Consider the following 25,869-nt stretch of genomic DNA (forward strand, 5'->3'; position numbering starts at 1 on the left):
TAACCACTGGTCTCTCCCTGTCTAGAGCAAAGGAGAGTGAAGAAAATTAAAGACACAATTAGTCCGAGGGATCATGTGAACCCGTCTGAGGTAGTTAGTGTTTTGTGCCAACCTGGCTAATAAACACGTGGAGTTAATTGAAGGACAGAGGGATAAATGGCTCCGTGAGCCTTTCGGGTCTCTTGCTTTCTGATGGTTGGACCAGGGTGCAGCTGCCTTAGCAGTTCCCTGCTTCAGCTTGCAAGGCTGCCTTCCTGCAAGACATCCCCAAGGAGAAGCCACACGGACCTACCCCGATGCAGCCCTGGGTGTTGGAGCAGCCGTGTGGAGACCCCTGCCAGTGCTGAGATGCTTACACATTCACTCACTTGGCTTTTCTCCTGCAGTCAGTGTCATTGCGTCTGTTTTGTGAGATGGAGGAGGACCTTGTGGATTGTGCCGGACATATGGGTTAATGTTGGACTTGTGGGCTTGGTCAGCACTGGGTTGGGATGTTTTCTTGATGTGCACTTAACCTTTATGTAAAACTCTCTCTTTCACATGAGTTTCTGTAGATTTGTTTCTCTAAAGTACCCAGACTAACACACCCGTCTCAATGACCAGGAGACCAGAAGAACTAGATGGTGCCTAGCTACCAGTGCTGACAGGTCAGGGAGGGATCACAATAGATGATCCTGGAGACTGCAGGGGGTAAATGTGAAACCAAATTCAAGGTAATAAAAAAAGCCCACACTCACTGGACTGACAAAGCCTGGTGGAACCCCCAAGGCTGTGGTCCTCGGACACCCTTTAAGAGTGGAACTGAACTCACCCCTGCAGCTCAGCTCTCAGTCAAACAACACAGGCCTCTACGGTGAGCAGCAATACAAGGGAGCACACAGCTATTAGACCGTCCAAGCAAACAGGACAAAAGGGCAGCATTTGGCCAGGGTGAAGCTCAGAAGGAAGGAGGAGACAGAAAAAAGGACAAATGGAAATGGTAAACACGTGTGTGTGTGTGTGTGTGTGTGTGTGTATGGTAATTAGTGTTACCTAAAGAAAGCATGTGTAAACTCTCACCCAAAGCACAGAGCTACAAAGCCAAAAACAAAACCTACCTGATGTCTACAGTCACCGAGAATGGCTGAATCCCCAAACTAGAGCCTGAGATCATTTTTAAACCATAACCAAAATACTCCCTGAAGTCTCCATGGGTGAGAATGAATGCACAACCACAGTGTAATTGGAGTCAGTGAACTGTACATGCACTGCATTGATGTAGGGTCTATACTCGAGAAGGGTCCCTAATAGGACTCAGAAAAATTCAAGTGTATCCAAATTATTCCTAGTGCTATTTGAGGAAAATTTCTCACATCTATCTTCATGAAGAAAGGAGCCCTTGGGGGAACTAATAATGAGTATAAGAATGAAGAAAATGTTCTAAAATTGATTGTGGTGATGACTACACAACTTTGAAAAACATCTTTAAACCACTGAATTGTCTGATATGTGAATTACGTCAATAAAACTGTTCAATTTGATCTCTAAAACAGAAAGGCGCTCGGGTGGCAGTCAGTAAGACACTGAGCTGATAATCAGTAAGCTGACTCAGAACTGACTCCAAGCAGTGGGTATCTCTATAAGGAGACCCCTTAAAAAAGCACATGCAAAAAAACCACAATGCTAACTTTTTTCTAAGCACATCCTTCTACATGGATTGATACATACAATGTTAAAACTTGAGCCTACCCCGAGGGGCCTTGTATAAAAACAAACAATGGACGGACAGCCAATGAAATAATTCTACCCCACCACACCGGGTCACCACAAGTCAGAATCAATCCCACAGCAACTGGTTTTTGTTTTTGGATAAAAGTATATTGTTTTCTGGCTTAATCAACTGATGATTATCTACAGAGGTGACTTTTAACTTTCTATTTGGGTTTTATAACTCAAAACCTAAATATTTTCAATGAATTTCACAAATCTGTCCATCTATCCAAGGAACTGGGCGGCAACCTGCAAGGTCTGCAGTTCAAAACCACCGACCTCTCTTTGGAAGGAAGACAGGGCTTTCCACTCCCGTTACAGAGTCAGTCTCAGAAACTCACAGGGGCAGTTGTGCCGTCCCACAGGGTCACCGTGAGGCTGCATCGCCTCGGCAGCCGTGAGTTTGTTTTGTTTTGTGTTGGATCCACCCGTGCATTTATCTAACCGCATCTAGATCATATGCAGACTGTCTTCTAGCACCCCGATGCCACCTCCGCTTCTCACCTATAGCACCACTGAGTCACGTCTAACCCATAAGGACCCTCTCGTAGTGCCACAGGTTACTTTTGCCTCTGTGCCCGTGTGTTTTCATTTAATAGAAACAGGAATCATACACTTAGTTACTCTCACGTTTTTAGGAAACAGGTTAAGGCAGTCACTACCACTTGACAATGAGCACGGCGGAACAACAATGCAGATGCTAGCTTCTAAGACTCAAAAGACCTCACACGGCCCAGCCAACCACCCCGAGGGAGACCAGCTGGACCAGAGGGGTTTGTACCCCTTGAGTGGAGAACTGAGCACTCTCATATGCCCAAACACCGTGGGTGCGGACGTGAAATGGCCCAGCAACTTTGGAAACAGCTTGGCTGTTGTTGTTTTTTCTTAAAGAAGTTACACACAAATTTACCACACAACCTAACAATTCTACTCCTACTTATCCATCAAGCAAAATGAAAACATACATATACAGGCTTGCATAAATGCACTCAAAGCAGAACTCTCTATGAGAGCCAAAATTAAGACAGCACAAATGCCCATCAAAACTGTTGAATGGAGGGCTCAAGTAGAAAGCAAATGTGTTGAGAATGATGACGGCAACAAATGTGCAAATGTGCTTGACACAATGGATGGATTGTGATGAGTTGTACGAGCCCCCGATAAAATGATTTAAAAAACGTTGAATGGATAAATAACATGTGATACAGAGTTCTACGATAGAACACTATTCAGAAAAAAGGGAGGAGAGGAATGAGATCCGGATGCATACACTCTGAAGTGTTCCGTGACAGAATCCAGATGCGAATGACTGCACTAAGGAGGAGGCTGACTGCCGAGGGGTGTGAGGGACCTTTTATGATGATGGAGATGCTCTCTAGCTTGACTGCAGTAGATTTTACTGACTACAAGCCAGCTGTACCTCAGCAAAGCCTATTTAAACAAAGCACAGACTTTATTCTCAGGACCCACTGGAGTCTTTCAGAGAGAAAGTGGAACAAGATTCCAGTTTCGAGCAGATAATGAATGGGCTGTAAGCCGACAAATCAGGCTGAAGGAATCCAGGGAAGAAATGACGAAGTGTGCAACGAGGGCAAGAGGAATATGCCTGGGGAAAACAACGTCAGGGTGAAGGGCGCTGTCCTTTGTTAGACACAGATGTAAAGCTGACTCCCCTGGTCTGCTTTGAGATGCGCTGCAGGCTGTGGTGTCACACCTTCAAAGCAGAGCAAAAGGTTTCAGAGGTAGCAGAGGTCACACTTATGGTTGGACACTCTTGAATTTAAGTGCACGTGGGACAGCCAGCCAAATAAGAGTTCAGAACAGTGGAGATACAGATGAAAGTTTAGAATAGGGGTCTAAACACAAGCTACTCATCATCATGACACATGAAGTTACCCAGCAGTAACTGAATACAGCAGGGTATTCTTAAATGATGTGAAAAAGCCTGGGCGTGGGAAGAATTCAGAATCATGCATCTAACAGCCTCCTCAAAATCACCAGACTACACACACACACACACACACACAAATAAACAACAGAACAACCCTCCACTGCTATATTATGATGGAAATTGGAAAATGTTGTTTCCTCCTGCCACCATTCCGACTCGTTATTAGTCATTGTACTTAAATTAGACATAACAGTTGGCTAATGATTAACACCTTTTTCCTATGAAATACTGTCAACTCAAAAGGGCTTGTTTTTTTACCATCTATTTCAGTAGGACATATTTTTCCAGCTTCCGTCACTTGCAGATTTTCGGTTTCACTTGCATTTTCTTGTTCCATCGAAAGGTCCAGCTCCTCATCTTGGGTCTGGTCAATCACAGTGGGCACAGGCTCAGGTTCAAGGTGCAAAATCAGGTCTCCTTTCACTACTCAATTAGAGAGAGGCAGAGACAGAGAGAACTCATTTAGGAATAAAACATGGTGTAACATTACAAAGTTATTTCCCCGCCCAAGCGTTTGAAAGTCCAGCTGGAAGTCTATTGCAATATCTTACTCCTGCCGGCGCTGTACATGTCTTCAAAGGCAAACTCCAGCTCCCTCTGCCAGGCTTCTTTCATTTCAGTGCGTTTGTAGGGCAGTTCAACTAGCTGCGGTGGCATCCGTGCTACTTTCTGTCTCCGACGCGCCAGGTCCTCTTGTTGTAGCTGTTTGAGTTCTTTCATTAGTTTCTCTTGATTCTTCAAGCATAAAGAGAGGTCAAAGATAGCTGAGTCACACACTTTGACTATTCACACCAACAACAATGAGAGACAGGGCTTGGGGTCCCCCCTCTCCTCCATTGTTCTGCCACAAAAAGATAGTCATTTATTCATAGAACAAATATTTGCTGAATGCCAGATACCCTGTGAGGTGCTAGGTACACACACTCTGTTTTTTATAGTTAGGGCATGAAAGACAAGAGGGGTTAAGGGAAAAAAAACTTGGAGAGGGTGGTAAAAAAGCAAGGTACTATGTAGAACAGGCACCAGAAGGAAATCAAGCCTTGTCATAACAGGGCAGCACCCATTATGCTGCAGCACCAGACTAAGATGGGGGGAAGGAAATTCTCTAACAGTACATAAGATTACACAATTTCAACAGCAATTCTTACGTATGACTTTCTTTTCTCTCATAAGGAGCGAGACTGGAATAAAGTGTCAAATGAGAACATAAATATATATATATATTTTTAATCATATTAGGGGCTCATATAACTCTTATCACAATCCACACATACACCAATTGTGAAAAGCACATTTGTACATTCATTGCCCTCATCATTCTCAAAACATTTGCTTTCCACTTAAGGCCCTGGCATCAGCTCATTTGTTCCCCTCCCTCATGAACCCTTGATAATTTATATATTATTATTTTGTCATATCTTGCACTGTCCGACATCTCACTTCACCTACTTTTCTGTTGTCCATCCCCCAGGGAAGAGGTTATATGTAGATCCTTGTAATCGGTTCCCTCTTTCCACCCCACCCTCTCTACTCATATTATGATTCAAAACATCTTATTAAATTACCTTCAAAGTTATTTGCATATACTGTTTCAAGCTCATGGAAAACTCGACGTTATTTTACTTGGATTTCTTATGATACTGACCACCACTGCCTGTGGGCTGAGGAGATGCCAGGCATGATTCTAATGTGCTCTGTTATGCCCATTCCCTCCTCATCCTCACAAAGCAGATGATAACCCAGAGCCCGGGGAGGTTACATGACTTACCTGAGGGTCAAACAGCCATGTGATGAAGGAAGGAGGCAAACCCAGGGAGACTGACCAGGGAGCCCACTTACTTAACCAACTAAATGTTACTACTGCTTTTATGGAGAAATGTAGTCAACTTAAGATTGTTTTTCATGTATTTTTCACTATAGGCTTAAGCTTTAGATAAGGAGAAGTACTACTAATAATTTGGAAATAAGGAGATAGTTCCTAATAAGGAGAATTACTACTACTAATTCGGAAATTCAATTATTTTACAGTTAGCAGTCCAACAAGTAACCACTACCCCATCAAGGCTCCTAAATTATTTTAGTTGTAATATGGTCAGTTCTAAAAGCTAAAGATTTGAGAAGGTAATCATTTATTTCAAATCACAGACTTTCATAAGATAGACAGTCAACTCTTTTCTTAATACACTATTAACTGTCAATCTTTTCCCCTATTTAATCTCATTATTTGAGCTTTTAATCATATTTCATGTAAGTTAACAGTTATCACCAGCATCATTATACAAAGATGGGTACCAAACTATCAAATTTTTGTTCTTAATGAGGGCTTATGACATCCAAATGTTAGTCAAATTCAGACTTAGAACAAGATTAATCACTTTTATGTTAACATTTTACCAGTAAGAGAACCGGTGGTGCAGTAAGTTAGAGCTGGCCCGCTAACTGGAAGGTGGAGAATTTGAATCCCCCAGCTGCTCCCCACAAACATATACAGCCTTCAGGAGGCCTGTGGAGCCACTCTACTCTGTTGTATAGGGTCACTCAGTGATGAAATCAACCCACTGTCGGGGGGTGGGTTTGGTGGAAATTAAAAATATAATGGAAATTATGCTGCATAAAAAACAAGAAAGTCAGTTTTTATCATATCTCTTTTGCATGTCGGTGACCAGAACACTTTTGCAAAGTATGACACAAGCAAGGATGACTTTACCTTTGAATCAATATTGTACAAAGCCAACAAGTATTTTACTTATTATTATTGAATGGAGCTTTTAAATTTAAGGAGCACAAATGCAATTTAACTAATTAAATTAGGAAACTGATTCGATATAGCAACTTCTTCTCAGGCTATTTTTGAACTGACTGAAATATGACATTGGTCACGTGGAAGGGACGAGGCAGCTATGGGGTAGCATAGCACCGACAAAACACACCACATTCCTCTGGTTCTTTAATGCTTCTTTCCCACTACCATGGCCCCAGTTTGACCTCACAAGTCCTTCTAGACCAGAGCTTTTGACCCACAGAAGCCGGGTCAGATAAACCTCTCTCAGGAACAGTAATGGGAATAGCGATACCATAAGGGGAGGGGGAGAAGTGGGGAGCCGATAACAATGAGATGCATACCCACCCCCCCAAAGGGGAATGAATAACAGAAACACAAGTGAAGGGATACAGCAGACAGTGTAAGATATGAAGGTGGGAGGGAGGGGAAAAAAGAGGAACTGATAATAAGGGCTCAAGTAGAAAAATGTTTTGTAAATGACGATGGCAACATACGTACAAGGTTGCTTGAGATACTTGATTTATGGATTGTTATAATATCTGTAAGAGCCCCCAATAAAACGATTTAAAGATATATGACACTGTTAATAAATTTACCATTAGCAAAAGTATAGTGATATACTGTGAGAATAACTTTACCCAAGCTGATAAAACTGGAAAGGAAATGAATCAGGAGACAGTGTTGTAATACTCTCTCAGTTTCTTAGTGTGAGCCCACTCACTGATCGGTTTTGCACTGCTACCAGTGGTCACTGCCAAAATATTATTCTTACCTGAGCCAAATGGATCTTCTTCATTGCGTGGAAACCCCGTACATGTGCCTTTTCAAACTGTTCCTGTCTCTCTTGTGCTACTTGTTTCTGTAGCTCTTCCAGGCGTTTAGCTTCTTCCGCAGCAGCCGAATGAGGATCTGGCTAGCAGTCAATTAATATCATTTTAGATAACTTAAAAATAAAGTGTGCAGAACGGAATTAACGTCTTACCTAAAAAACAAAAGAACTCCACAATCACATTTTTCTATTTTATAAAACTAAAGGATTAGAAGAGCTGTTTTTAAATACCTAGATAAATCAACAGAATCTAATCTAGGAAACGGATCAAATTAGTAGTCAGAATATGAAAAATTTAGTTGTTAAATTTAAACCAGGTTAGGCAAAGCTCATCTAAACCACAGCCCTCTATCTTCATCAATTAAAAAAAATCCATTAAAATGAAAATATTAAAAGGTTAAAAAACCTAGCAGCTAGTAAACCACAAAAATAAATATTCACCTAAAAAAATTTGGGAAGCACTGACAACATTTGGACTTTGCAGACAAAATCTGGGGCTCGGCTTCAGCCTCAGTAGGACCAAGTTGCCAAAGCAACTAGGTCAGTGTTAGCTCTGACTCTCTGGAACTTCTGTAGAAATAATGATCTTGCCACTGCATAGTCAGCCCTCATTGCAGTCTACCAACCCACACCCACTGCCATTGTGTCCACTCTCATTCAGAGTGAAAGGAATACAAAAAATGAGAGGTAACTTGGGCTTACTCTTATAAGTACTTTATATGCAGAAATTCTATTAATCAGTTGAAACGATAATGGATGCCTGTGAAAACTATTAACCTTACATGAAAAATGATTAAAAACTCAGATAGTAAGATTAAATAGGGAAACATACGGACAGTTAATACTATAGTAAGAAAAGAGTCCACTGACCAAAAAGTTTATAAACAAAACTATGTATCTCTTTTGAATCAATAAACATCTATGCAAATCTAAATAACACCAAGTGGGATAGCAAAGGTTAGATTAAATAAAAATGACCATTTTTGCAGAATTATTTGGTATATCAATTTATACCTAACAGTAGACAAGGTAAACTTTAAGAATACTTCAACCCATTTTTCAAGACAAAGCCCTTAAGAATGTTTGATATAGGTGTTTTGAGGGCAAATTAAAAACAGGATGTTCAATGACATACAGCATGCATGAAAGGCATCTTTAGTCCTGACACACCAAGTACATAAAGGACAAGAAGAAAGGATCTTTGTGAAAAGGTGTCCGAAACAAAGCTCATTCTTACTGATCACACTTGAAAACACAATTTTCTAAGAATGACTTAGGGAAAATAGTCAGTTTTACATTTATACCATTGTGAGGGGGCTTAAATATTCATCATCTGTTAATTCCATTTTTCTATGAACATTTGGAAGTCCGCTTGAACAATTAAAAACATAAACACAAAACAAAACAAAACAAAAAAGGCACACATAATTGTGACATTTTTATAGATTTCATTATCAGTCATCAAAAAGACACGTGAACTCGGCATAATCTGAATCTCAGGCAAAAGAACTCTGTTTATAAAACATGTTTCTGAAATTTTTTATGAATCTGCTACCCAAAATATTAAGTGATACTACTGACTATACTATTTCTGCATCTCGACCCTTAGACATCTAGACAGAAATCTTGCTAACTTGGACAGCATGATAAATTGATGGTGAATTTAATTGCTCTGACTTTACATGTCTGCAGACATTGCTAGGTCTCTCAGCAAACAATACAGTGGCCTAAATAGAGAAATATTTCTGGAATGGAAAGCCCATTTAAAATAAGTGAAATGTCACTAGCACTGACAAAGGAGCAAGCAATGAAGGCCGTGAGTAAGTAATTCAGGAACTTCAGTACCGATGTTTTGTCTAATTGTGTATTGAAAATAAATGTAGCATAACACAACTTAGAGAATTACTGGTTCTACGTTCTTCAGTCAAAGACTTACTGAGGATGTGCAAACAAGGCATCACAGCAGCTTTTATGATAAAAAGGCTAATTAAACAAATTAATGTAGTTCATTTACACAAAGCTGCTAAGCAACAACCAAACATGTAAACTAAGCGTGCGAGCATTTCTTACATGAAACACCTGTAGGGATCCTACCATTTTAAACTCAAGGGAAGGAAGGGAAATGTATTGCCCTTTCATGAACTACAGAAGAACAGTCAAAGATATTTGGTTATCTTGAAAGTGAAGCACATTCCTTCAACATCAAATTCTAATATCAAGGTTTAAGAGAAGATTTTCCTAAATAATGGTGTGAAGCATGATACAGGAATGTTATGTAAAGGGGGAACAACCATTAGAAGCTTGTATCTTGAAAAGATTTTAAAAGCCTCATCTTCAAGCAACACGCAAAGCTTTAGTTTGAGGGACTGCTTTTATAAAACTGCACTATGGCTACTGAGCTACTCTTCAAATGCAGAAATTAAACAGGAGACAGATACTTTGCTATAAAAAACAAAAGCTAGCGACAATGCAACAATATCAATAGTAATCTATACCAAAGGGGCTAGACGAAAAAACAAATTAAAGCCTTTCATCACCAATCTTAATGAAGGGCGGAGGGATAAATGGCTCCGTGAGCCTCACCTTTCTAGTTCTTGGGTCTCTTGCTTTGTGATGGTCAGACCAGGGTAAAGCTGACTTGGCCAGTTCCCTGTTTTAGTAGACGGGGCTCAATTCCTGCAGGACGCCCCTGAGGAGAGCCACATGGACCTACCCTGATGCAGCCCTGGGTGCTGGAGCACCCGTGTGGAGACCCCTGCCAGTGCTGAGATGTTTACACGTTCACTGACCCGGCTTTCCTCCTGCAGTCGGCATCATTGCGTCTGTTTTGTGAGATGGAGGAGGACTTTGTAGACTGGTGTCGGACATATGGGTTAATGTTGGACTTGTGGGTTTGGGCAGCACTGGGTTGGGATGTTTTCTTGATGCGCACTTATATACCCTTTATATAAAACTCTCTCTCATTCATGAGTTTCTGTGGATGTTTCTCTAATGCACCCAGACTAACACAGGTCGCGACTACACATTGATATTAACACCTGCTATTAATCAGTCAACCAAATATATTATTGGAATATTTTTAGCACCAATGTGAATGCTATATTGAGGAAGTTTATTTTTCTAGTAGCCAAACCCGCCCACAAACACGGGGTGGGAAAGGAAAGATACTGCTGCAATCAATAAAAACAACAATCATAGAAACAAGTAGGTAGCATTTGTCACTTTTAAAGCCTGGCTACATTTTTCTAAGCCATGGTATTCTATGCAGGCAAGGGTGGTAAGTATGGGTGCAGGTGCTTTTTGTTTGTTTAAAAAAAAAATTTATGTGCCGATGCTTTTTAAAGGTCAACTGAGTGATCTGTATCAAGTCTCTTAAAATGTTTATATAGTTTGAAACCAACAATCTATCTTCTATTAATCTGCTCCACATATAGATGTTATTGTTTATCAGAAGCCATTGACACACAAGATCATTAGTGTAACATTATTTATAGAAGGAATAAATGGAAGTCAAATATGTACTATGATGAAATATTAAGTACTTGTTAAAATATATATTTATTTTTAGGAACATGCAAGCTATAAAAAAATAATTCAAAATTATGAAATGATAAAAATAATTTCTCAAGAATGAATGTGCTTCAAAAAGTTCATTGAAAAATCCCATTTTCTTTTAAATCTACTTTTCCACGAACCTTCTGAAGGCTAATTGTGTATGTTTACATATAAATAGAATATTAATTAAAATATTAACTTATTATCCTTTGGCAATGAAATTATAGGTGCCTTTCCTATAGTTTATACTTAAGTATACAGCTACAAGTTTATGTCTTATTTCTCTAAAAAAAATTTTTTTAAGTTAATGATTTAAAAATATGGCCATTTAAATGGCTAACTACTTTCTTTCATTCCAATTAAGCCATCATTCACAAAGCACATGACGTAGAAATTCAAAGCGTAGTCAGAGGTTCTGGTCACTAGCACCCTAAAAGGAGCTCGGGGGCATGGGCGCGGTGGTACGCGTGGTTTCAGAACCGCCAGGTTTTCTACTCCTGGAGAGGGGCAGTTCTGCCCTGTCCAACAGGGTTGCTAACAGCCAGCACAGACTGGATAGCAGTGAGTTTATTACCCTAAAATCACTAGTAGCACTGTTCAAATTTTGATAACTGGAAATATATAGGCGGGAGCTGAAAAACATTTTAAGGAGAGGAAAAAAATGAGGAGCTGATACCAAGGGCTCAAGTAGAAAGAGAATATTTTGAAAATGATGATGGCAACAAATGTACATAACGTGCTTGACACAATGAATATATGTAAGGATTATGATGAGTTGTATGATCACAAAAAATGATTTAAAATGATTAAATAAATTTAAGGAAAAATGGAATTAAAACATAATGGAATTTTCTCACAAACTTTTTGAATGCCCCATGTAGATAGAGCCAAGATAGAATTCAACTCCCTGAACACAGAAATCATAACGTGAGGGCCGTGAACAATAAGTCAATCACCTGCTTTGTGCCCGTCTCTCTATTCACAAGAGGGTTAAGATGATGATAGGTAGCACTACTGGTCTTTACAGAAGGAATTCCCTTTACATCAATGTTCTGAAAAATAGAACACACGCAAGAAAGAACATAAAGCATAATTAAAAAGTATTGTTTCAGTTAAAGCAGAACCCAAGACAATCACTTCTCACTTTAACCACTTACTCTGATCCCAGATAAACTGAAGGCCATTCACAATAAAATAAATCTCTTTTTTCTCTGAGTTAAATTATTTCCAGATTTAATAAAAGTACCAGCTTTGGTTTCCAAGAGTCACTGGGACCTCAACACATTTTCTACGGTGGTCCTCACTATGATTGATTACAGTCAACTATAAGCCAATCTACCTGTTCCCCCCCCCCCCCACTTTCTAGCTATCTCTGAAGTAATAATCCATCACGGTTTTTCATTCACCTCAATTCCGACTGTAATCTCTTGTTTAGCGAGACTTCACCTGGCAATCCCCTGACACGACCACGCTCAGCTTACAGCAGTGGTTCTCAGCTTCCCCAGGCCGGGACTCTTCACACAGGTCCTCGAGTTGAGGTGGTGACCCCAACCTCACAATTCTTTTCCTTGCTACTTCATCACTGTAATTTTGCTACTGTTATCAATCGGCCGACCCCTGTGAAAGGGTCGTTCGACCCCCAAAAGGGTTGTTCCCCTGAGAACCACTGTCTTATAAGGTATATGAAATGAAATTGTAGAATTCTACTTATTTCCAGGAAAACAGAACATGAACTATTATGTTCTAGTCCATATCTAATCACAAAATTCTAATTTAGTTCATACTAAGGCTGACTTCTTAGATTTTGGTCAACACTGGCCAATATTTAAATCATTCTTATTCCAGAACAAAACAATTCACAGGACAAACTACCATTCTCTCTTTTCTGTATTTTGTCATAAAAACAGATTCAGTCTACCCCTGTTTATTATGCCCTATTTTCAATTAGATAATATTGGGACCATAATAGCATTATAGTTATGTTTTTAAGAAAAAGTCCTTATGCATCAGAACTCTATACTATTTTAATAGGTAAAATGGTGGTATTTCAGGTTTATTTTTAAATACTCCAGCTATGTTCATGGGCCACTGGTGCAATTAAAAATATTAAGGTTACTTTGACCTCTGTCAGGAGATTATTATGACTTGTCTCTGTTTACCTCGAGAAGAGTCGGCGGAGGCGGTGGTAAACTGGTAATTTTGGCAGACCTCTCCTTCTCTGCAAGCAGAGCTTCCTTTCGAGCATCTATATGCCTTAAGGAAACAAAAGTTACAATAGATTAACTTTTCAGCTAATAAGCAACAAATCCATTGCCACTGAGAGGATTCCAACTCACAGGGACCCTAGAATAGCATTTCTGAGGCTATAAGGGAGTAAGACAGCCTCACCTTTTTCCTGCTGAGCTGCTGGTGGATTTGAACCGCCAACCTTGCAAGCAGTGCAATGCTTATTTGACAATGCCACTAGGGTTACTCCTCTTGAAGTAGTAATGGTCTGGACTATTCGGGAGTCATTAGTGAGCGTTTTTATTTACATTGCAAAGATTAAGGACTCGACAATAGAGATGACAGCACAGCACAATCCTTGAGTGAAAATGCCAACAAACACAGGCTCTCAAGAAACTCTTTATTCTGATCCCACAAGTCCAGTATATTCTTTAATAGCTATATAAAGTAGACTTAAGAATATTTTTTAAATACTGTTGACATTTGGAAGGAGCCCCTGTGGAGCTATCAGGTAGGCACTGGACTGCTAACTAAGGGGTTGGCAGTTCAAAGCCACCAGCCGGTTCTCAGAAGAGAAGGCCATCCTCTCCTACCCATGAAAATGTACAGCCTCGGAAACTCCGTCTAGGGTTTATAAGAGTCGGAATCAACTTGAGGAGGTGGGTTTGGCTTATTTTTGATATTTACAGGGCTTTGTGCATACAAATTTTAAAAATGGACAAACCATCAAGAGAAACACAGCCAAAGACAAACAGGTCTATAGTGAAAACCAACTCAGGAAGTCTTGCATCTTTATCCTATAATCTCTGCTGTTTAGTATAAAGCAACCAGAGATGCTGATAAAAATGAGCCATTGTATGAAATGATCACCGCTGATCCTTAACTTTCATAACTTGCATAAATACTAATGACTCCCAGAGTCCATAACATTTTAAAAACACGGATTTCTTTCTTCAGGTGGACAAGAACAGCCTGAGTCGGCACATTCTCCAGAAACTCGGTTAATTACGACGAGCCCAGCAGACTACAACTGCGAAGGAAAGCTCATTTGTTACTATGCTCTCCCACATGACAATATTTTAAACCAGATCTAACAAATTCAGTAGGTGTCCTTTTATACAGAGTATCCAGTGTACACTCCACGGCCAGCCAAGTCCATTTCCGTTGGGAATAAGGTAAAAACTAATATTACGTCACCGGTTTTTCTGTTTCATTAATATTTCTTTTTGATTTTTTTGTATCTTCAGTGCCTCTTTATGCCTCATTTCTGCTCGTTTTCTCCTTTCTGCTGCCCGCTGTGCCAGACCATCCAAATCGGGTTCCTAAAAATATGGTATTACTTAAAATGTCATGCCAAGCGAGATTAATAGGAAAGCATCTTGTCTGCTGTTAGAAGTAACAAGTGGAGAGCAAATATTTTGAGAATGAGGGTAATGAATGTACTGTACAAATGTGCTGTACACTATTGATGTATGTATGGACTGTGATAAGAGTTGTATGAGCCCCCAATAAAATGATTTAAAAAAAAAAAAAGAACAGAAGTAACTTTTCAATTTTGCTATCTTCTTCCACCGACTACAACAGCATTTCCAAAACATGCTACTTGGAAGTTAATCTAATTTTTTTAAACTCAAATAGTTTAAGGTAAAAGAAAAAAGGAGCCCATTTAAATGAAAAGCCCAGGTACGTGATAACTTAGTGGCTCCTTAATCAGGACAAGCCCTAAGAAGAGGGCAAGTCCTGAAATGGAAACTGCACTGAAGCCCCAAGTTTGTGGCGGGACAGACAGTTACAGCCACCTGAGAGCAGAGTTAACCCCAGGGACCAAGGGCTGCATCTGATTGCCCTATTCTCCCAGGACATTTGTTTTCCTCACCAGTGCTTATCAAAGACTTGCCTTCACAGAAGCCAGCTTATTGTGTGAGGCTGTCTCCGGGGCTGCACTCTAATCCTTTCCAGCAATAAATCACAGCAATGATCAAATCAGATTGGGTCAGGGAGACTTCTATATTAAGCTCTACTTTTTGGAGAAGAGTGAACACAGGATTTCTACTCTTTGTGAATTTCATCTGTGGGTATTACATCTAAGCATACACGTTTAGAGGGCTCAGGAATGACACTGAAATGGGAAGTCTGAGTTCTTCCTCCTTCTGGTTCAGAGGTGATCATGTATCTAAAGAGATAAGGACTGGAAGAGGGTGATACTAATTTAAATACCACAGCACATTTTCATTGACATCACTGCTACCAAGAAACTAAACTAGTCCCTCTTCCTAGATGGTATTGCAGTATATTTCTAAACCAATACAGAAAGTAACAAACTGCATATAAAAGAGCTTTTTATCATATAAACACTCAGTAACTACAATTTACAATCAATACGCAGTCAAGTAGAGCGCTCACTTACATTTTCCTTGGCCTGTCGATGTCCTTCTCCCATGTGTTTTAAACTTGCCAAATACAGTTTTTCTAAGCTCTTGATTTTCTGAGTTTGTGATTCTTCCCATTCTGCCCTTAGCTCCTCTGCCAATTGAGTGAATTGCTGATTCCTCCTCTGTTTTATGTTTTCTCTTATCTGTAACGCGATATCCCTTTCTTGTTCTCGAACCTAAAGTACAAGTATTTAGGGGATTATATAAAAGAAGACTTGATTTTTTTTAAAAAAGCTCTTTAGAAACAGGAACTCAAATAAATTATCTTCAAAGCATTATAAGTTCTCCTGGATAGTCATATCATACCAGTCAAGGGCTATCTAAAGCAAAAAACCTATCTAAAGTTTCCATTATCTCCCTGCAGGCTCACATACTAATGGGACTACCATTTTCACTCTAGTGCGTCTAGAGTATTCGCTTCTTAGAGGCAAGGACGCTGAGACTGTTTCACAAACTTTGGACATCCAGGAGACCAGGTCCTTAAAAAGGACATCATGCTCGGTAGGGGGCAGTGGAAAGGAGCGAGCTCCTCGATGAGATGGGCCGACACCGAGACTGACCATGGGGTCAGGCACAGGAAGAACTGTGAGGACGGTGCAGGCCTGGGGAGTGCTTCATTCTGTTGTGCATGGAGTCTCTACGGGTAGGAACTGACTCGATGCACCTAACAACAGACACAACACGAGAGGCTAAAATAATAATTCAGGACACGCGTAGCCCAGATGAGCAGGAAGAGAGATAGACAGACGAGAACTACATTTATGTGGTGCAGCACCTTTGATGCTAGACAGAAGGGCACCTCAAACATGCTTCATAGGTAACTATTTTACTCTCAAATGACGTCTTGTTCACGCCATCAAGTTGACTCCAACCAGTGACCCTCTAAGGCAGGGTAGAACTGCCTTGGGGCCTTCCGAGAGTGTAACTGTTTAAGTGGGTAGGAAGCCTCAACATTTTCCCATGGGTGGCTGGTGGTTTTGAACGGCTGATCTTGAGGGTAGTAGCCCAACACAGAACCAGGGCTCTAGAAAAGGATACCTGTGACTTCCCCAATAAATTCACTTCAGCAATTAATAATCTTTTTGAGTCCTCCTAATCTTCATCAGTTGTAATTTAGAAAACATTAAAAATGTTTCCAAATAATTATTAATTCAAATAATCCTTATCAGCCAACAATTCCTCAATCTATTTACCATCTCATCCCACTTTTCAAATGGTCCACAACTAGTTACAGGTCTACTTTGGAGACACTGTGTTCAGTTCCAGACAACTGCAAAAGCTGTATCACAACAGCAGAGTTAAAAAAAATATTATAAAAAAGCAAGTCACAACATTTCTGGTTCCTAATGCATATGAAAGTCACGTTCACACCATACGAGTGGCGATCCGCCAGCACAGTGGGTTAGGTGTTGGCTGCTGACCCAAGTTGGCAGTTCAGTCACCATGGGCGAAAGACAAAGCTTTTCCATAAAGACTTACTGTCTCAGAAACCCTATGGAGCAGTTCTGTTCTGTCCTAGAGGGTCATGATGAGTCAGAATCAACCCAGTGGCAATCAACCCACTATAAAAAATTTCTGATAAAAAATGACTGAAATATTGCAAGCATTCCAAAATGTGGCAGATACTCATGAAGTGAGTGTATGCGGTTAGAAAGACGGCTGCACGTCTGGTTCAAGCCAGGCTTACCATGAACCTTCAATTTATAAAAACTGCAGCATCTGTGAAACGCAGCAGACAGTGCGGGCGCTCGAGCAAAAAGGCGTTTAAAAGCAAAATTTTACTTAGAATGCTCTAATGTGGAAAATACAAATAACTTGGAGGAAGACAAGAAACCAGATGCGCTTCTCCAAAAAAGCCGTACCTGTAGCAATCTCAGCTTCCGTCTCCTCTCATAATCTTCCTTCAACACAACTGCCTCTTCATTGGGGCTCAGTCTCAGCTTGCCAGCCTTCACGGCTTTTCTCTTCATTTCTGGGCACTTCAAATGTGAAAGTTTTATTTATTTTTTTAAGGAAGAAAGTCTTTAAAAATATACACCACTAAGATGGCAACAAAGAATAGTTTTTCAGTGACATTTAAAGGGCTATTGCACGCAAATAATAACTTTGCAAACAGGAAGTCCAGTCTATTTGCAATTGCAGTTAATTCAGATGGGAAAAGGGCCGAGAGGAGAGCAGAATCACATGGACAACATACAACCCCACCTGCAGCGAGGAGTGTTCACTCTGCGCAGTTCACTCTAAGACCTGACTTACTCCTGATGGGCACTTCTAGAACTGAATGAGCAGTAGGAAGCCATCAGCTCCAAGGGCCAAAGATGAGGCTTTTTGCTCACATAAGGAGTTAGACTAGGAGCCCCACAGGGGCAGTTCTACCCTGTCCTCTAGGGTTGTTGAGTTGGAACTGACTCGATGGCAGTTTGCTTTAGACTTAGTTTAAACATAAAAAAAGCAAAACAACATAAAAAGATGTGTCAGTATAGAATGTTTTCAAAATTATAATTTAACACTTTCTAACTTGCATATTAAAATCTTTTCCAATGATCCCACTCATTTGATATCCACAAGACTTTGATAATGTTCAGTGCCTACAGTTTCCCGATTTTAGATATGAATAAAAACCTTTGCAGTTAAAAGACTTGCTCTAAGTGACAATATCTTATGGTTAAGCCAAGAAAAGTTTCTTAATTCCAAATGGTTCCTAACTTTCTGACAAACCAAAACAGACAGCCACCTTTAGAAGCAGGCAAATGTTATTTAAGCTGATGTTTTCATGACTGGGGACCGAAGAACAAGGACAAACTGAACAAAAAAGAAAAAACGTAAGCAAGACTGAATTTAGTCTTCATAGCATTTCTTTGTTAATTTGTTTGGAGAGCTTTGAAAATCCACTCACATTAAAACCATTAACATGAATGCCCCACAAAGTATCACAAAGAAAATATCACGGAATGACAAGTCAGACACACAGGAGAACCTACTGTAACATTCCATTACCATGGGAGCCTAATCCAGGGTGTCAGGTTACAATAGAGAATCATTTGTGGGGATTACTGACTGGAAGGGGGCACACAAAGGAGCCTTCTAGAATGCTAGAAATGCTATATATTTTTAATCTGTGATCATTACACAGAAATATATGCAAAAAGGTATCAAATGGTACACTGTATGCTATATTCTAAATTAAATTTCATAAAAAATAAAAATTCATTGTTCTGAATATCAATCATCATTCTCATCTGTCAGAGTACTTGCTGTAGGTTAACATATACAGTACATGTTATTTCTAGTCCTACAATGTGAGAGAATAACTGTTTTCATGTGAATATATTTTAAACTCATCACTTGGAAGTGATTTCAGATTTAACCTGAAAATTAACATTGACACTAGACTTTTTAATTAATTTTCACACTTAATTCAAACTTTGCCAACTGTTACGTTAATGCCCCTTTGTGGACCAGGATCCAATCCAACACACACTGCATTTTAGTGTGGGTCCCCAGGAAGCAGATGCCAAGATGGGATTAAAACCTCAAGGGCATCATGAGGGCAAACAGGGAGGTAGCTGGTAAAGACTGGGAGAGCCTCAGACTGAAGCCTGACACTGAAAGAAAGCAGGCTGGGTAGCTCAGAAATGGCCCCAAGGGGCCCTCATTTTACCTTCCCTGTCCCCCAGGCACAGATCTGCTTTTGTGTCTCAACCATCCTCAGTCCTGAGAAGTGTTGTCTCATCTTGGTGCCAAAGGATTTCGGAGTGCAGCAGCTGAGGTACTTTGCCAATTACATCCCCAAGTACCACATAAACTCGTGTATAAGCCGAGTTTTCCAGCACCTTTTTAATGCTGTTTTTGTGGTAAAATTAGGTGCCTCAGTTGATATTCGGGGATGGCTTCTACTTGGATATATACTGTAAATTCTCAGCTTCCAAGTTTGTCATGCCTGTTTTGTCACCTCTAATCTGGGGCAGTTCCAGCCTGCCTTTGCCTTTCTTCTCAAAACCTTGACATTTTTTGTAAAAATACCGGTCAGTTATTTTGCTGAACATCCTTCCACTTGGATTTGTCTGTGTTTGGGGCAAGAATAGGGCTGAAGTGCCCTTCTCGGTACACTCTGTCAGGAGACAAACCATGTGGACCTTACTACAGGGGATGTGATTATCACTGATCAAAGTGCTGTCTACCATGTTTTCTCCCACTGTAATGCTAAGACATTCCCTGGTAAATTTTAAGTATTTGGGTAGGTTGAGAATATGTAAATATCCTGTTTGTCATGATCCGTTGGTGCACGACGTTTAGTATCTCCGAATGATGCTTGCTTAAGACAGCTGTGATCATCCAGTGGCTACCTTCTATCTCTTTATACTTTCTACACTTACCAAGTGGAATTCTACTTACAATCGGAGTGCCCCAGCACCCCGTTTACCTCTTTACTCAGATCACTAGGGGTTTAAAAAAGAACTCTATGCATTATTCCTATCCAAACAACGGAGCATTCTATTAATTGTCAAGGTTTTGTCTGAGGATGAGATGAGGCTGTATGTACAAAGCAACGGGCACAGGGTAATCACTCAATTAATCCCAGGCTGGGGCTCAAGACTGCCAACTACCAGCAAAAAGATGCTGGCCAAGTTCATTAACGCACTATGGGTCTCAGCTTTCTGATCTGTAATAATGGGGACCATTACATGTGTAGCTGCCCTTAACAGGCTGTTCTGATGACTGCGCTTGAACGTGAAATTGCCAGATGCACCCTAAATATTAAAGGTTCAGGCGTGAGCCACTGCTTTAAAAATTTGAGTAGTAGTCGGGTGGAATACCTGGGAAAGTAAAGGTAGCACACCCCAAAAGAGGGCACACGCTCGCTAAAGAAAACAATTCCAGGGACAGCTCTAAATGGCTCCGGGGTGTCAGGTTTCGAACTCGTGAGCTCAAGGGGGAGGGGGGGGGGAAAGTGGGGCGAACGCACCGCGAGGCGTTAGCAACAGCAAACCCAGGCCACCCACCGCAGGGCTGACCCGCCGGTCCAGCCCGCCGCCCCGGGAGGCCTCCGCCCCAGCCGGAGGCTCTGCGTCTGGCAGTCGCGCTCCCCAGGGCGTCGGGGCGTCCGGGCGCCACTCACCTGAGAAGGGGGAGCCGGAGCAAGGAACCGGGTCGCCGAGGAAGCAGGCCCGGGTAGCCACGGCCTTGCAGCTTCCAAACAGCCGTTTGAGCGCCTGGGGGGCGGCCATGGCCAAGCCATCGTCACTTCCGCCATTCAAACCGCCCGCCAATGGCGGGGCCGCAGCGCGGGAACCGCTCGGTCCCGCCTCCCGCGGGGGCCGCCGGGAGCGCCGGCGGAGTCCCAGCCCGCCCGCCTTCCCGCCTTCCCGCGTACGCGCACGGCCCTCGCTTGTACCCTGGTACCTGCGTCACCCAAGGGCCCATTGTTTCGCATAGGTAAGGTGGCTTTGAAGTTGCCCTGCTGACTCTCCACGTGCTCGTTTTAGAGAGCGGGAGGCAGCGAGGGAGAAAGGTGAAGCCATTTGCACGATGTCAGGAGGGTGACTTTGGTCACGAAGATACCTTGGGATGTACCTTTATGTACTAACTACACGGTTCACTGGGACCGGAATGTTAAGACAAACGCATGTCTTACGAAATATTTACAGATTGCAAAGTTAGCAGTACCTGAGAAGCAATAGCACGTGAGGTTGAAGAGAACGCGTGAAAATTAGCTTCACAGGTCACTAGCTGGCGCAGGACTATTGATGGGGGTGCCACTAACTGCGTGAGAAATTAGCAGTGGGAATTCGTCTTTTAAGTAGGTAGGTGATGAGAGTATCTTTGGACAAGAGAAAATTGACATGCCTATGGCACAGCCAGTGATGTCCACCAAGCAGATGGGGACCCTGGTGGCCAGCCTGGGCTGGCAGATGGAGGTGGGTTTTGTTGTATAGGTAATCACCAAAGCTATAGTAGTGGATGAGCCCACATGAGGAGAATTTGCAGCGCTAGGAGACCAAACTCAAAGGAATGCTAAAACCGAGGGAAGGCTTTGGAGGAGGGGACATCAAGTCCAGGAAGCCGAGTTGCAGAATGGTTCAGTGACAGTACTACAAGCACCGGGTAGACGCAGGACTAGCACTCGTGTCTTCATCCCAAATGCTAGGACTCCTGTTTGCATCTCCTCCCATTTTTTTCCCTCCGACAGTAACCTTGATGAGTCATTGTGTTACTTTTATAATACTCTGCAGCCCCCAATACACAGACTCAGAGATACCTTTCTAAACCCAACAAAAGGTGCCTATTACCTTATGCCTTGTTTACTGTCCAACTATTTCCTATTAGAATACTTGCCAGTCCATTTTGAAATCAACTGTTCAATAGGGTATCTCGAGAGTTCCTTGAGAACAGGGAATGCATTTTGTTCCATCACCTGGCACATGGAATTTAGCAAAAATCTGTTGAATGAATGAATTAGATGCTAGCTTACTTCCCCTACCTGCCTCCTGAGGCTGAACTTCTACAATTGGAGATTTTGAATCAAGGTTTACTCACTGTCTGGTGGGAGACAGGAAGTCAAAGAAAGCAGGGCTTACAGTCAGAGTATCATTTAGTTTAGCAGCTCAGCTCGGCCACATCCTCTCTCTGTCACCTTAAGAAATGTGCCTTTGCTTCTGTTTTGGTTATCTTGCTGCCAACCAAACTAGGCCAAGATGTAAAGGCTTAAAATAGCAGCCCATGTATTATCTTTTACAATGTGGTGAGTTGAATGACTTCATTTGGGTGGCTCATTTCCATACCGTCTTGACAGAATTGTAACCATCTGGGGGGTTGATTGTACTGGAATGTCCAAAAGGGTGCACTCAATTTGGCTGGCTGTTAATGCTACCTGGCAGCTGAAAGCTCAGCCGGGACTGTTGAGCAGAGCACCTACATGTGGCCTCTCCATGTGGCTTGGACTTTTCGCTCCATGGTGGCTAAGGTCCAAGAGGGAACTCATGCTAAGACTAAGTATTCCCAGAAAAAGAAAATGGAAGTTGCAATGGTTTTTAAAGGTGAGTGCAAGAACTAGTGGTAAGTTTTAGCACATTTCATTATTTAAGCAGCATAGCGCCAGCTCAGATTCAAGGGATGGGGAAATCATTCCATCTCTCAATGGAAAGAATGACGAAGACTTTGCCACCAACGTTACTCCATCTGCCGCCTTAGAAATTCTTGCCCTGCCCGCTTCACAAGGTGGAGATGAGACTCAAAAGCTATAAATCCGAAGAGTGATTTTTAAATTTTAAAGTGATGTTGAGTAGTTATCAACCTTTCCAGCACCACCTTCTCCTCTGGGACAGACTCAACTCTCCAGGTCACGGTGTATAACAGACTAGACAAATCAGAGTTCTCGATCTCCCTTGCCATTGTGATTGACCTGACCCTAGCATGGACACAAGAATAATATAAATTGGGCCAAAGTCTGTCTTACTGAAAAGTTTCCATATTGGATCCATCCAAGAGCAATAGTTTCTTCTCTGGGCTCCTGTTTGGATATGAGAATGGAGCTGCTACTGCTGCTACACCCCAAGCTGGTCTGAAAGAATGAATCTGACCTAGAGGGAGGAGTAGGAAGAGAATATGTTCATGTCTCTGGATCCAGCCATCCCTGAGCTCAGCATAACCCATGCCCACCCTGTAACTTACTGGCCAAGGCACGTCCATTGAGTTGATTCCAGTGCTGAGTGGAACTGCCCTTTAGGGTTTCTGAGACTAAATTTTTATGGCCTCATCTTTCCCCAGCAGAGAGGCTAGTGGGTTTGAACTACAAACCATTCAATTAGCAGCCTGATGCTTAACCCACTGTGCTACCTGGACTCCTTGCCAAATCATAGGCAAGTCTATAAAGTGGATAAGGAGCTCTGGTGGCATTATGGATTAGGCATGGACTGTTAATGGCAAGCTTGGCAGTTCAAATCCAGCTGCACCGAGGGAGAAAGATGAAGCTCTCTGCTCCCATAAAAATTTATAATACAGGCTCAGAAACCCTGTTGAGGAAATGGCCTGAGGACCTCCTGTTTCTTTAATGGGAAGCGAATTGAACTCCACATCTGCCCAAGGACGATTCCTCTGAGGCAGAGGCTAGACATGCCTCCCCACTTCCTTATCCTTTTCTAACACCAACTGTCCCTCCGGTGGCACTCGCCTCTGAAGGGTTCCAGAATTCATTGCAATGGCAGGTAGACCTCACAGGCAGTACTCATGATCATGGGATTTCAGAGGGAAGCTAGCAGGTTATGAAATGTTAAGGATACAATTCTCTTACCCACAGCATCTCTTCTTAGCCATGCTGGCCGGTATGTCGTTGGCCTCTGCCTCATTCCATGGACAGGAAGCCTACCTACTGCTCCGCCTCATGGTCTCAGCTCAGTTCCTCTGCTCTGTCTCATGATCCCAGTGTGGTGCTTCCGATGCTTCTGCTGCTTCTACCCCTACAGGCAGGGATCTCCCAGATGCTACACTAGCGGCTCCTTAATGGTCACAAGATTCCTCTTCCTCCTCCTGAGATGGCTCACTCTTATACCCAGCAGGATGGTAAAACTTCCCGGTCCCTGTATTAGAGTCTTCTACACCTTGTTTGCATGATCTCACACAGTCATTTGGTAGGTCAAGGAGAGCCAGACTCAGGAAGTTCACTTGATCATGTCCACACAGGATGCTATGAGTTTTAATTGATGCCATGCAGTGAGTTTATTTTTCTGGTTTTAAAGTGAGAAATGTGCTCCTCAATACAAATCAACCTTCAAAGACCCAAAGGGCAGCATTTGCCCAAACCGAAGCTCCGAAGGTTGGAAAGCGCAGGAAAGAAAGACAATGGGAAACAAGGTCACCAGAGGGGAGAGTTCTTTCACATTGAGGGGCTCCCATGTCATGAATCAGAATGTAAATAAATCGAATGGAAAACAACAAAATACAACCGAAGCCATTTAGGATTGGGGGCAGGTTAAGTTTCTTGATGGCAACAGCCTCACGGTTTCAAGTTCAGTTTAATCTCTATCCACCTCCAATATGAAAGGCTGACATTCAAATTGGGTGGGGGGTATCGGGAAGGGGAGCCCTCCATAATGCTCATGTGTAAAATCCAGGAAAAAAGGAACCTTTGCTTGAACGCAATTGAAGACCTTCCACCTGGTGCCAACAGCCCCCTCTCTCTCCGGCATAAACACCATGGGAACTTAACAAGAGTGACAGGGTCTCAATCGGATAATTTAGTGCAGCAACCAGGATGCAATTAAGTGCCCAGCAGGAGAGGAGAGATGGGCTGAGAAAGGCTTTTAAAAGCTATAAATACATATTTTAAAATATGTGGGTGGAGGAAGAGGGGCATTGAGCCATTTATTTAGAAAGTGAGAAACGAGAAGAGCTAATGGTGAAATTAATCAGCCTTGGTCCATTTTAAAGATCTTTATCTGCCCATTGCTAATCTAATAATGTTTTATTCGTATTGCTAATATTTATTAAGGCATCTGTGCGTAGATGGAGTTATGGGCTTAAAAAGGTAGGGTCATCCTTAGGATTCTACAGCATAGTGAACCCTAATATGCGCTGTAGACGTTTGTGGAGAATGAAGCATCAATACTGATTCATCAGTTATAACAAGTGGACCATGGGCCTGCAGGATGTTAACAGGAGAAACAGTATGCCAGAGGGCAGAGGGTTTGGGAACTCTACTCTCTGTACAATTTTTCTTTAACACTTAAAACTGCTTGAAAAGTGAAGTCTAATCATAAAACAAAGGAGGGGGAAAGAAGATGTCTACATGAAAAGAAATAGCAACAAAAGCATAGCTAGCCAGGGCTTCCTGAAAAATCCAAATAGGTTCAGTCCCCAGCTGAGAATTTGCCTTTCCACCCAGATGGACTGCATCTAGGGTCTGGTTTTACAGCCCAGAAAGGCGAAGAAGTAGTTGAAGGCGATTGGGTAGGCTGGGCAAAGTTGTGCATCTGGAGTCAGAACAAGTGGGCTGGAACATCTGTTTGTCCACCTGTTGGACTTTCCTAGGCTCACTTCCTTTATAAAATAGTGGCAATGATGGCAACATTTAGTTGGGCGGTCTATTGTCCTGTAAAGATTCACAGCCTTGAAAACCTACAGGGGCAGTTCTACTCTGTCCTCTTGGGTCGCTGAGTCAGAATGGACTCAACAGCAGTGAGTGAGTGATGTGCCAGGAATGCTCTACCTATCCTAGTTTATAGAGCACTATAAAGGTAACATTTTTGATACTGGGAGGGTAGAGGGAGAGTGGGTAGGAAAGAGGGAACCGATCTATATGTGACCTCCTCCCTGGGGGACGGACAACAGAAAAGTGGGTGAAGGGAGA

The 25,869-nt window shown here is 41.9% G+C and overlaps 1 protein-coding gene across 5 annotated transcripts in view; it reads right to left on the reverse strand.

Annotated features, from left to right (window-relative positions):
* Window positions 1-20,710, reverse strand: part of CEP295 (centrosomal protein 295) — a 45,981-nt gene extending 25,271 nt beyond the window's left edge. For 2 of the 5 annotated variants that reach the window (XM_045293176.1, XM_045293177.1), the window contains exons 1-9: window positions 20,644-20,692; window positions 17,387-17,503; window positions 15,500-15,700; window positions 14,290-14,414; window positions 13,026-13,119; window positions 11,823-11,918; window positions 7,255-7,395; window positions 4,252-4,435; window positions 3,959-4,126 (exon numbers count right to left, since the gene is read on the reverse strand). In XM_045293176.1, the coding sequence (XP_045149111.1) occupies window positions 3,959-4,126; window positions 4,252-4,435; window positions 7,255-7,395; window positions 11,823-11,918; window positions 13,026-13,119; window positions 14,290-14,414; window positions 15,500-15,700; window positions 17,387-17,494 (1,117 nt within the window). In that variant the 5' untranslated portion in view covers window positions 17,495-17,503; window positions 20,644-20,692. Of the gene's footprint in view, window positions 1-3,958; window positions 4,127-4,251; window positions 4,436-7,254; window positions 7,396-11,822; window positions 11,919-13,025; window positions 13,120-14,289; window positions 14,415-15,499; window positions 15,701-17,386; window positions 17,504-20,643 lie in introns of those variants that run through there. The other 3 variants (XM_045293174.1, XM_045293175.1, XM_045293178.1) reach the window with 3 other exon arrangements.
* Between the last annotated feature and the right edge of the window lie 5,159 nt (window positions 20,711-25,869).

This window comes from Echinops telfairi, unplaced genomic scaffold (genome assembly GCF_000313985.2).
Source record: "Echinops telfairi isolate 266 unplaced genomic scaffold, ASM31398v2 ScPeMD7_1713;HRSCAF=2227, whole genome shotgun sequence".
NCBI lineage: Eukaryota > Metazoa > Chordata > Mammalia > Afrosoricida > Tenrecidae > Echinops > Echinops telfairi.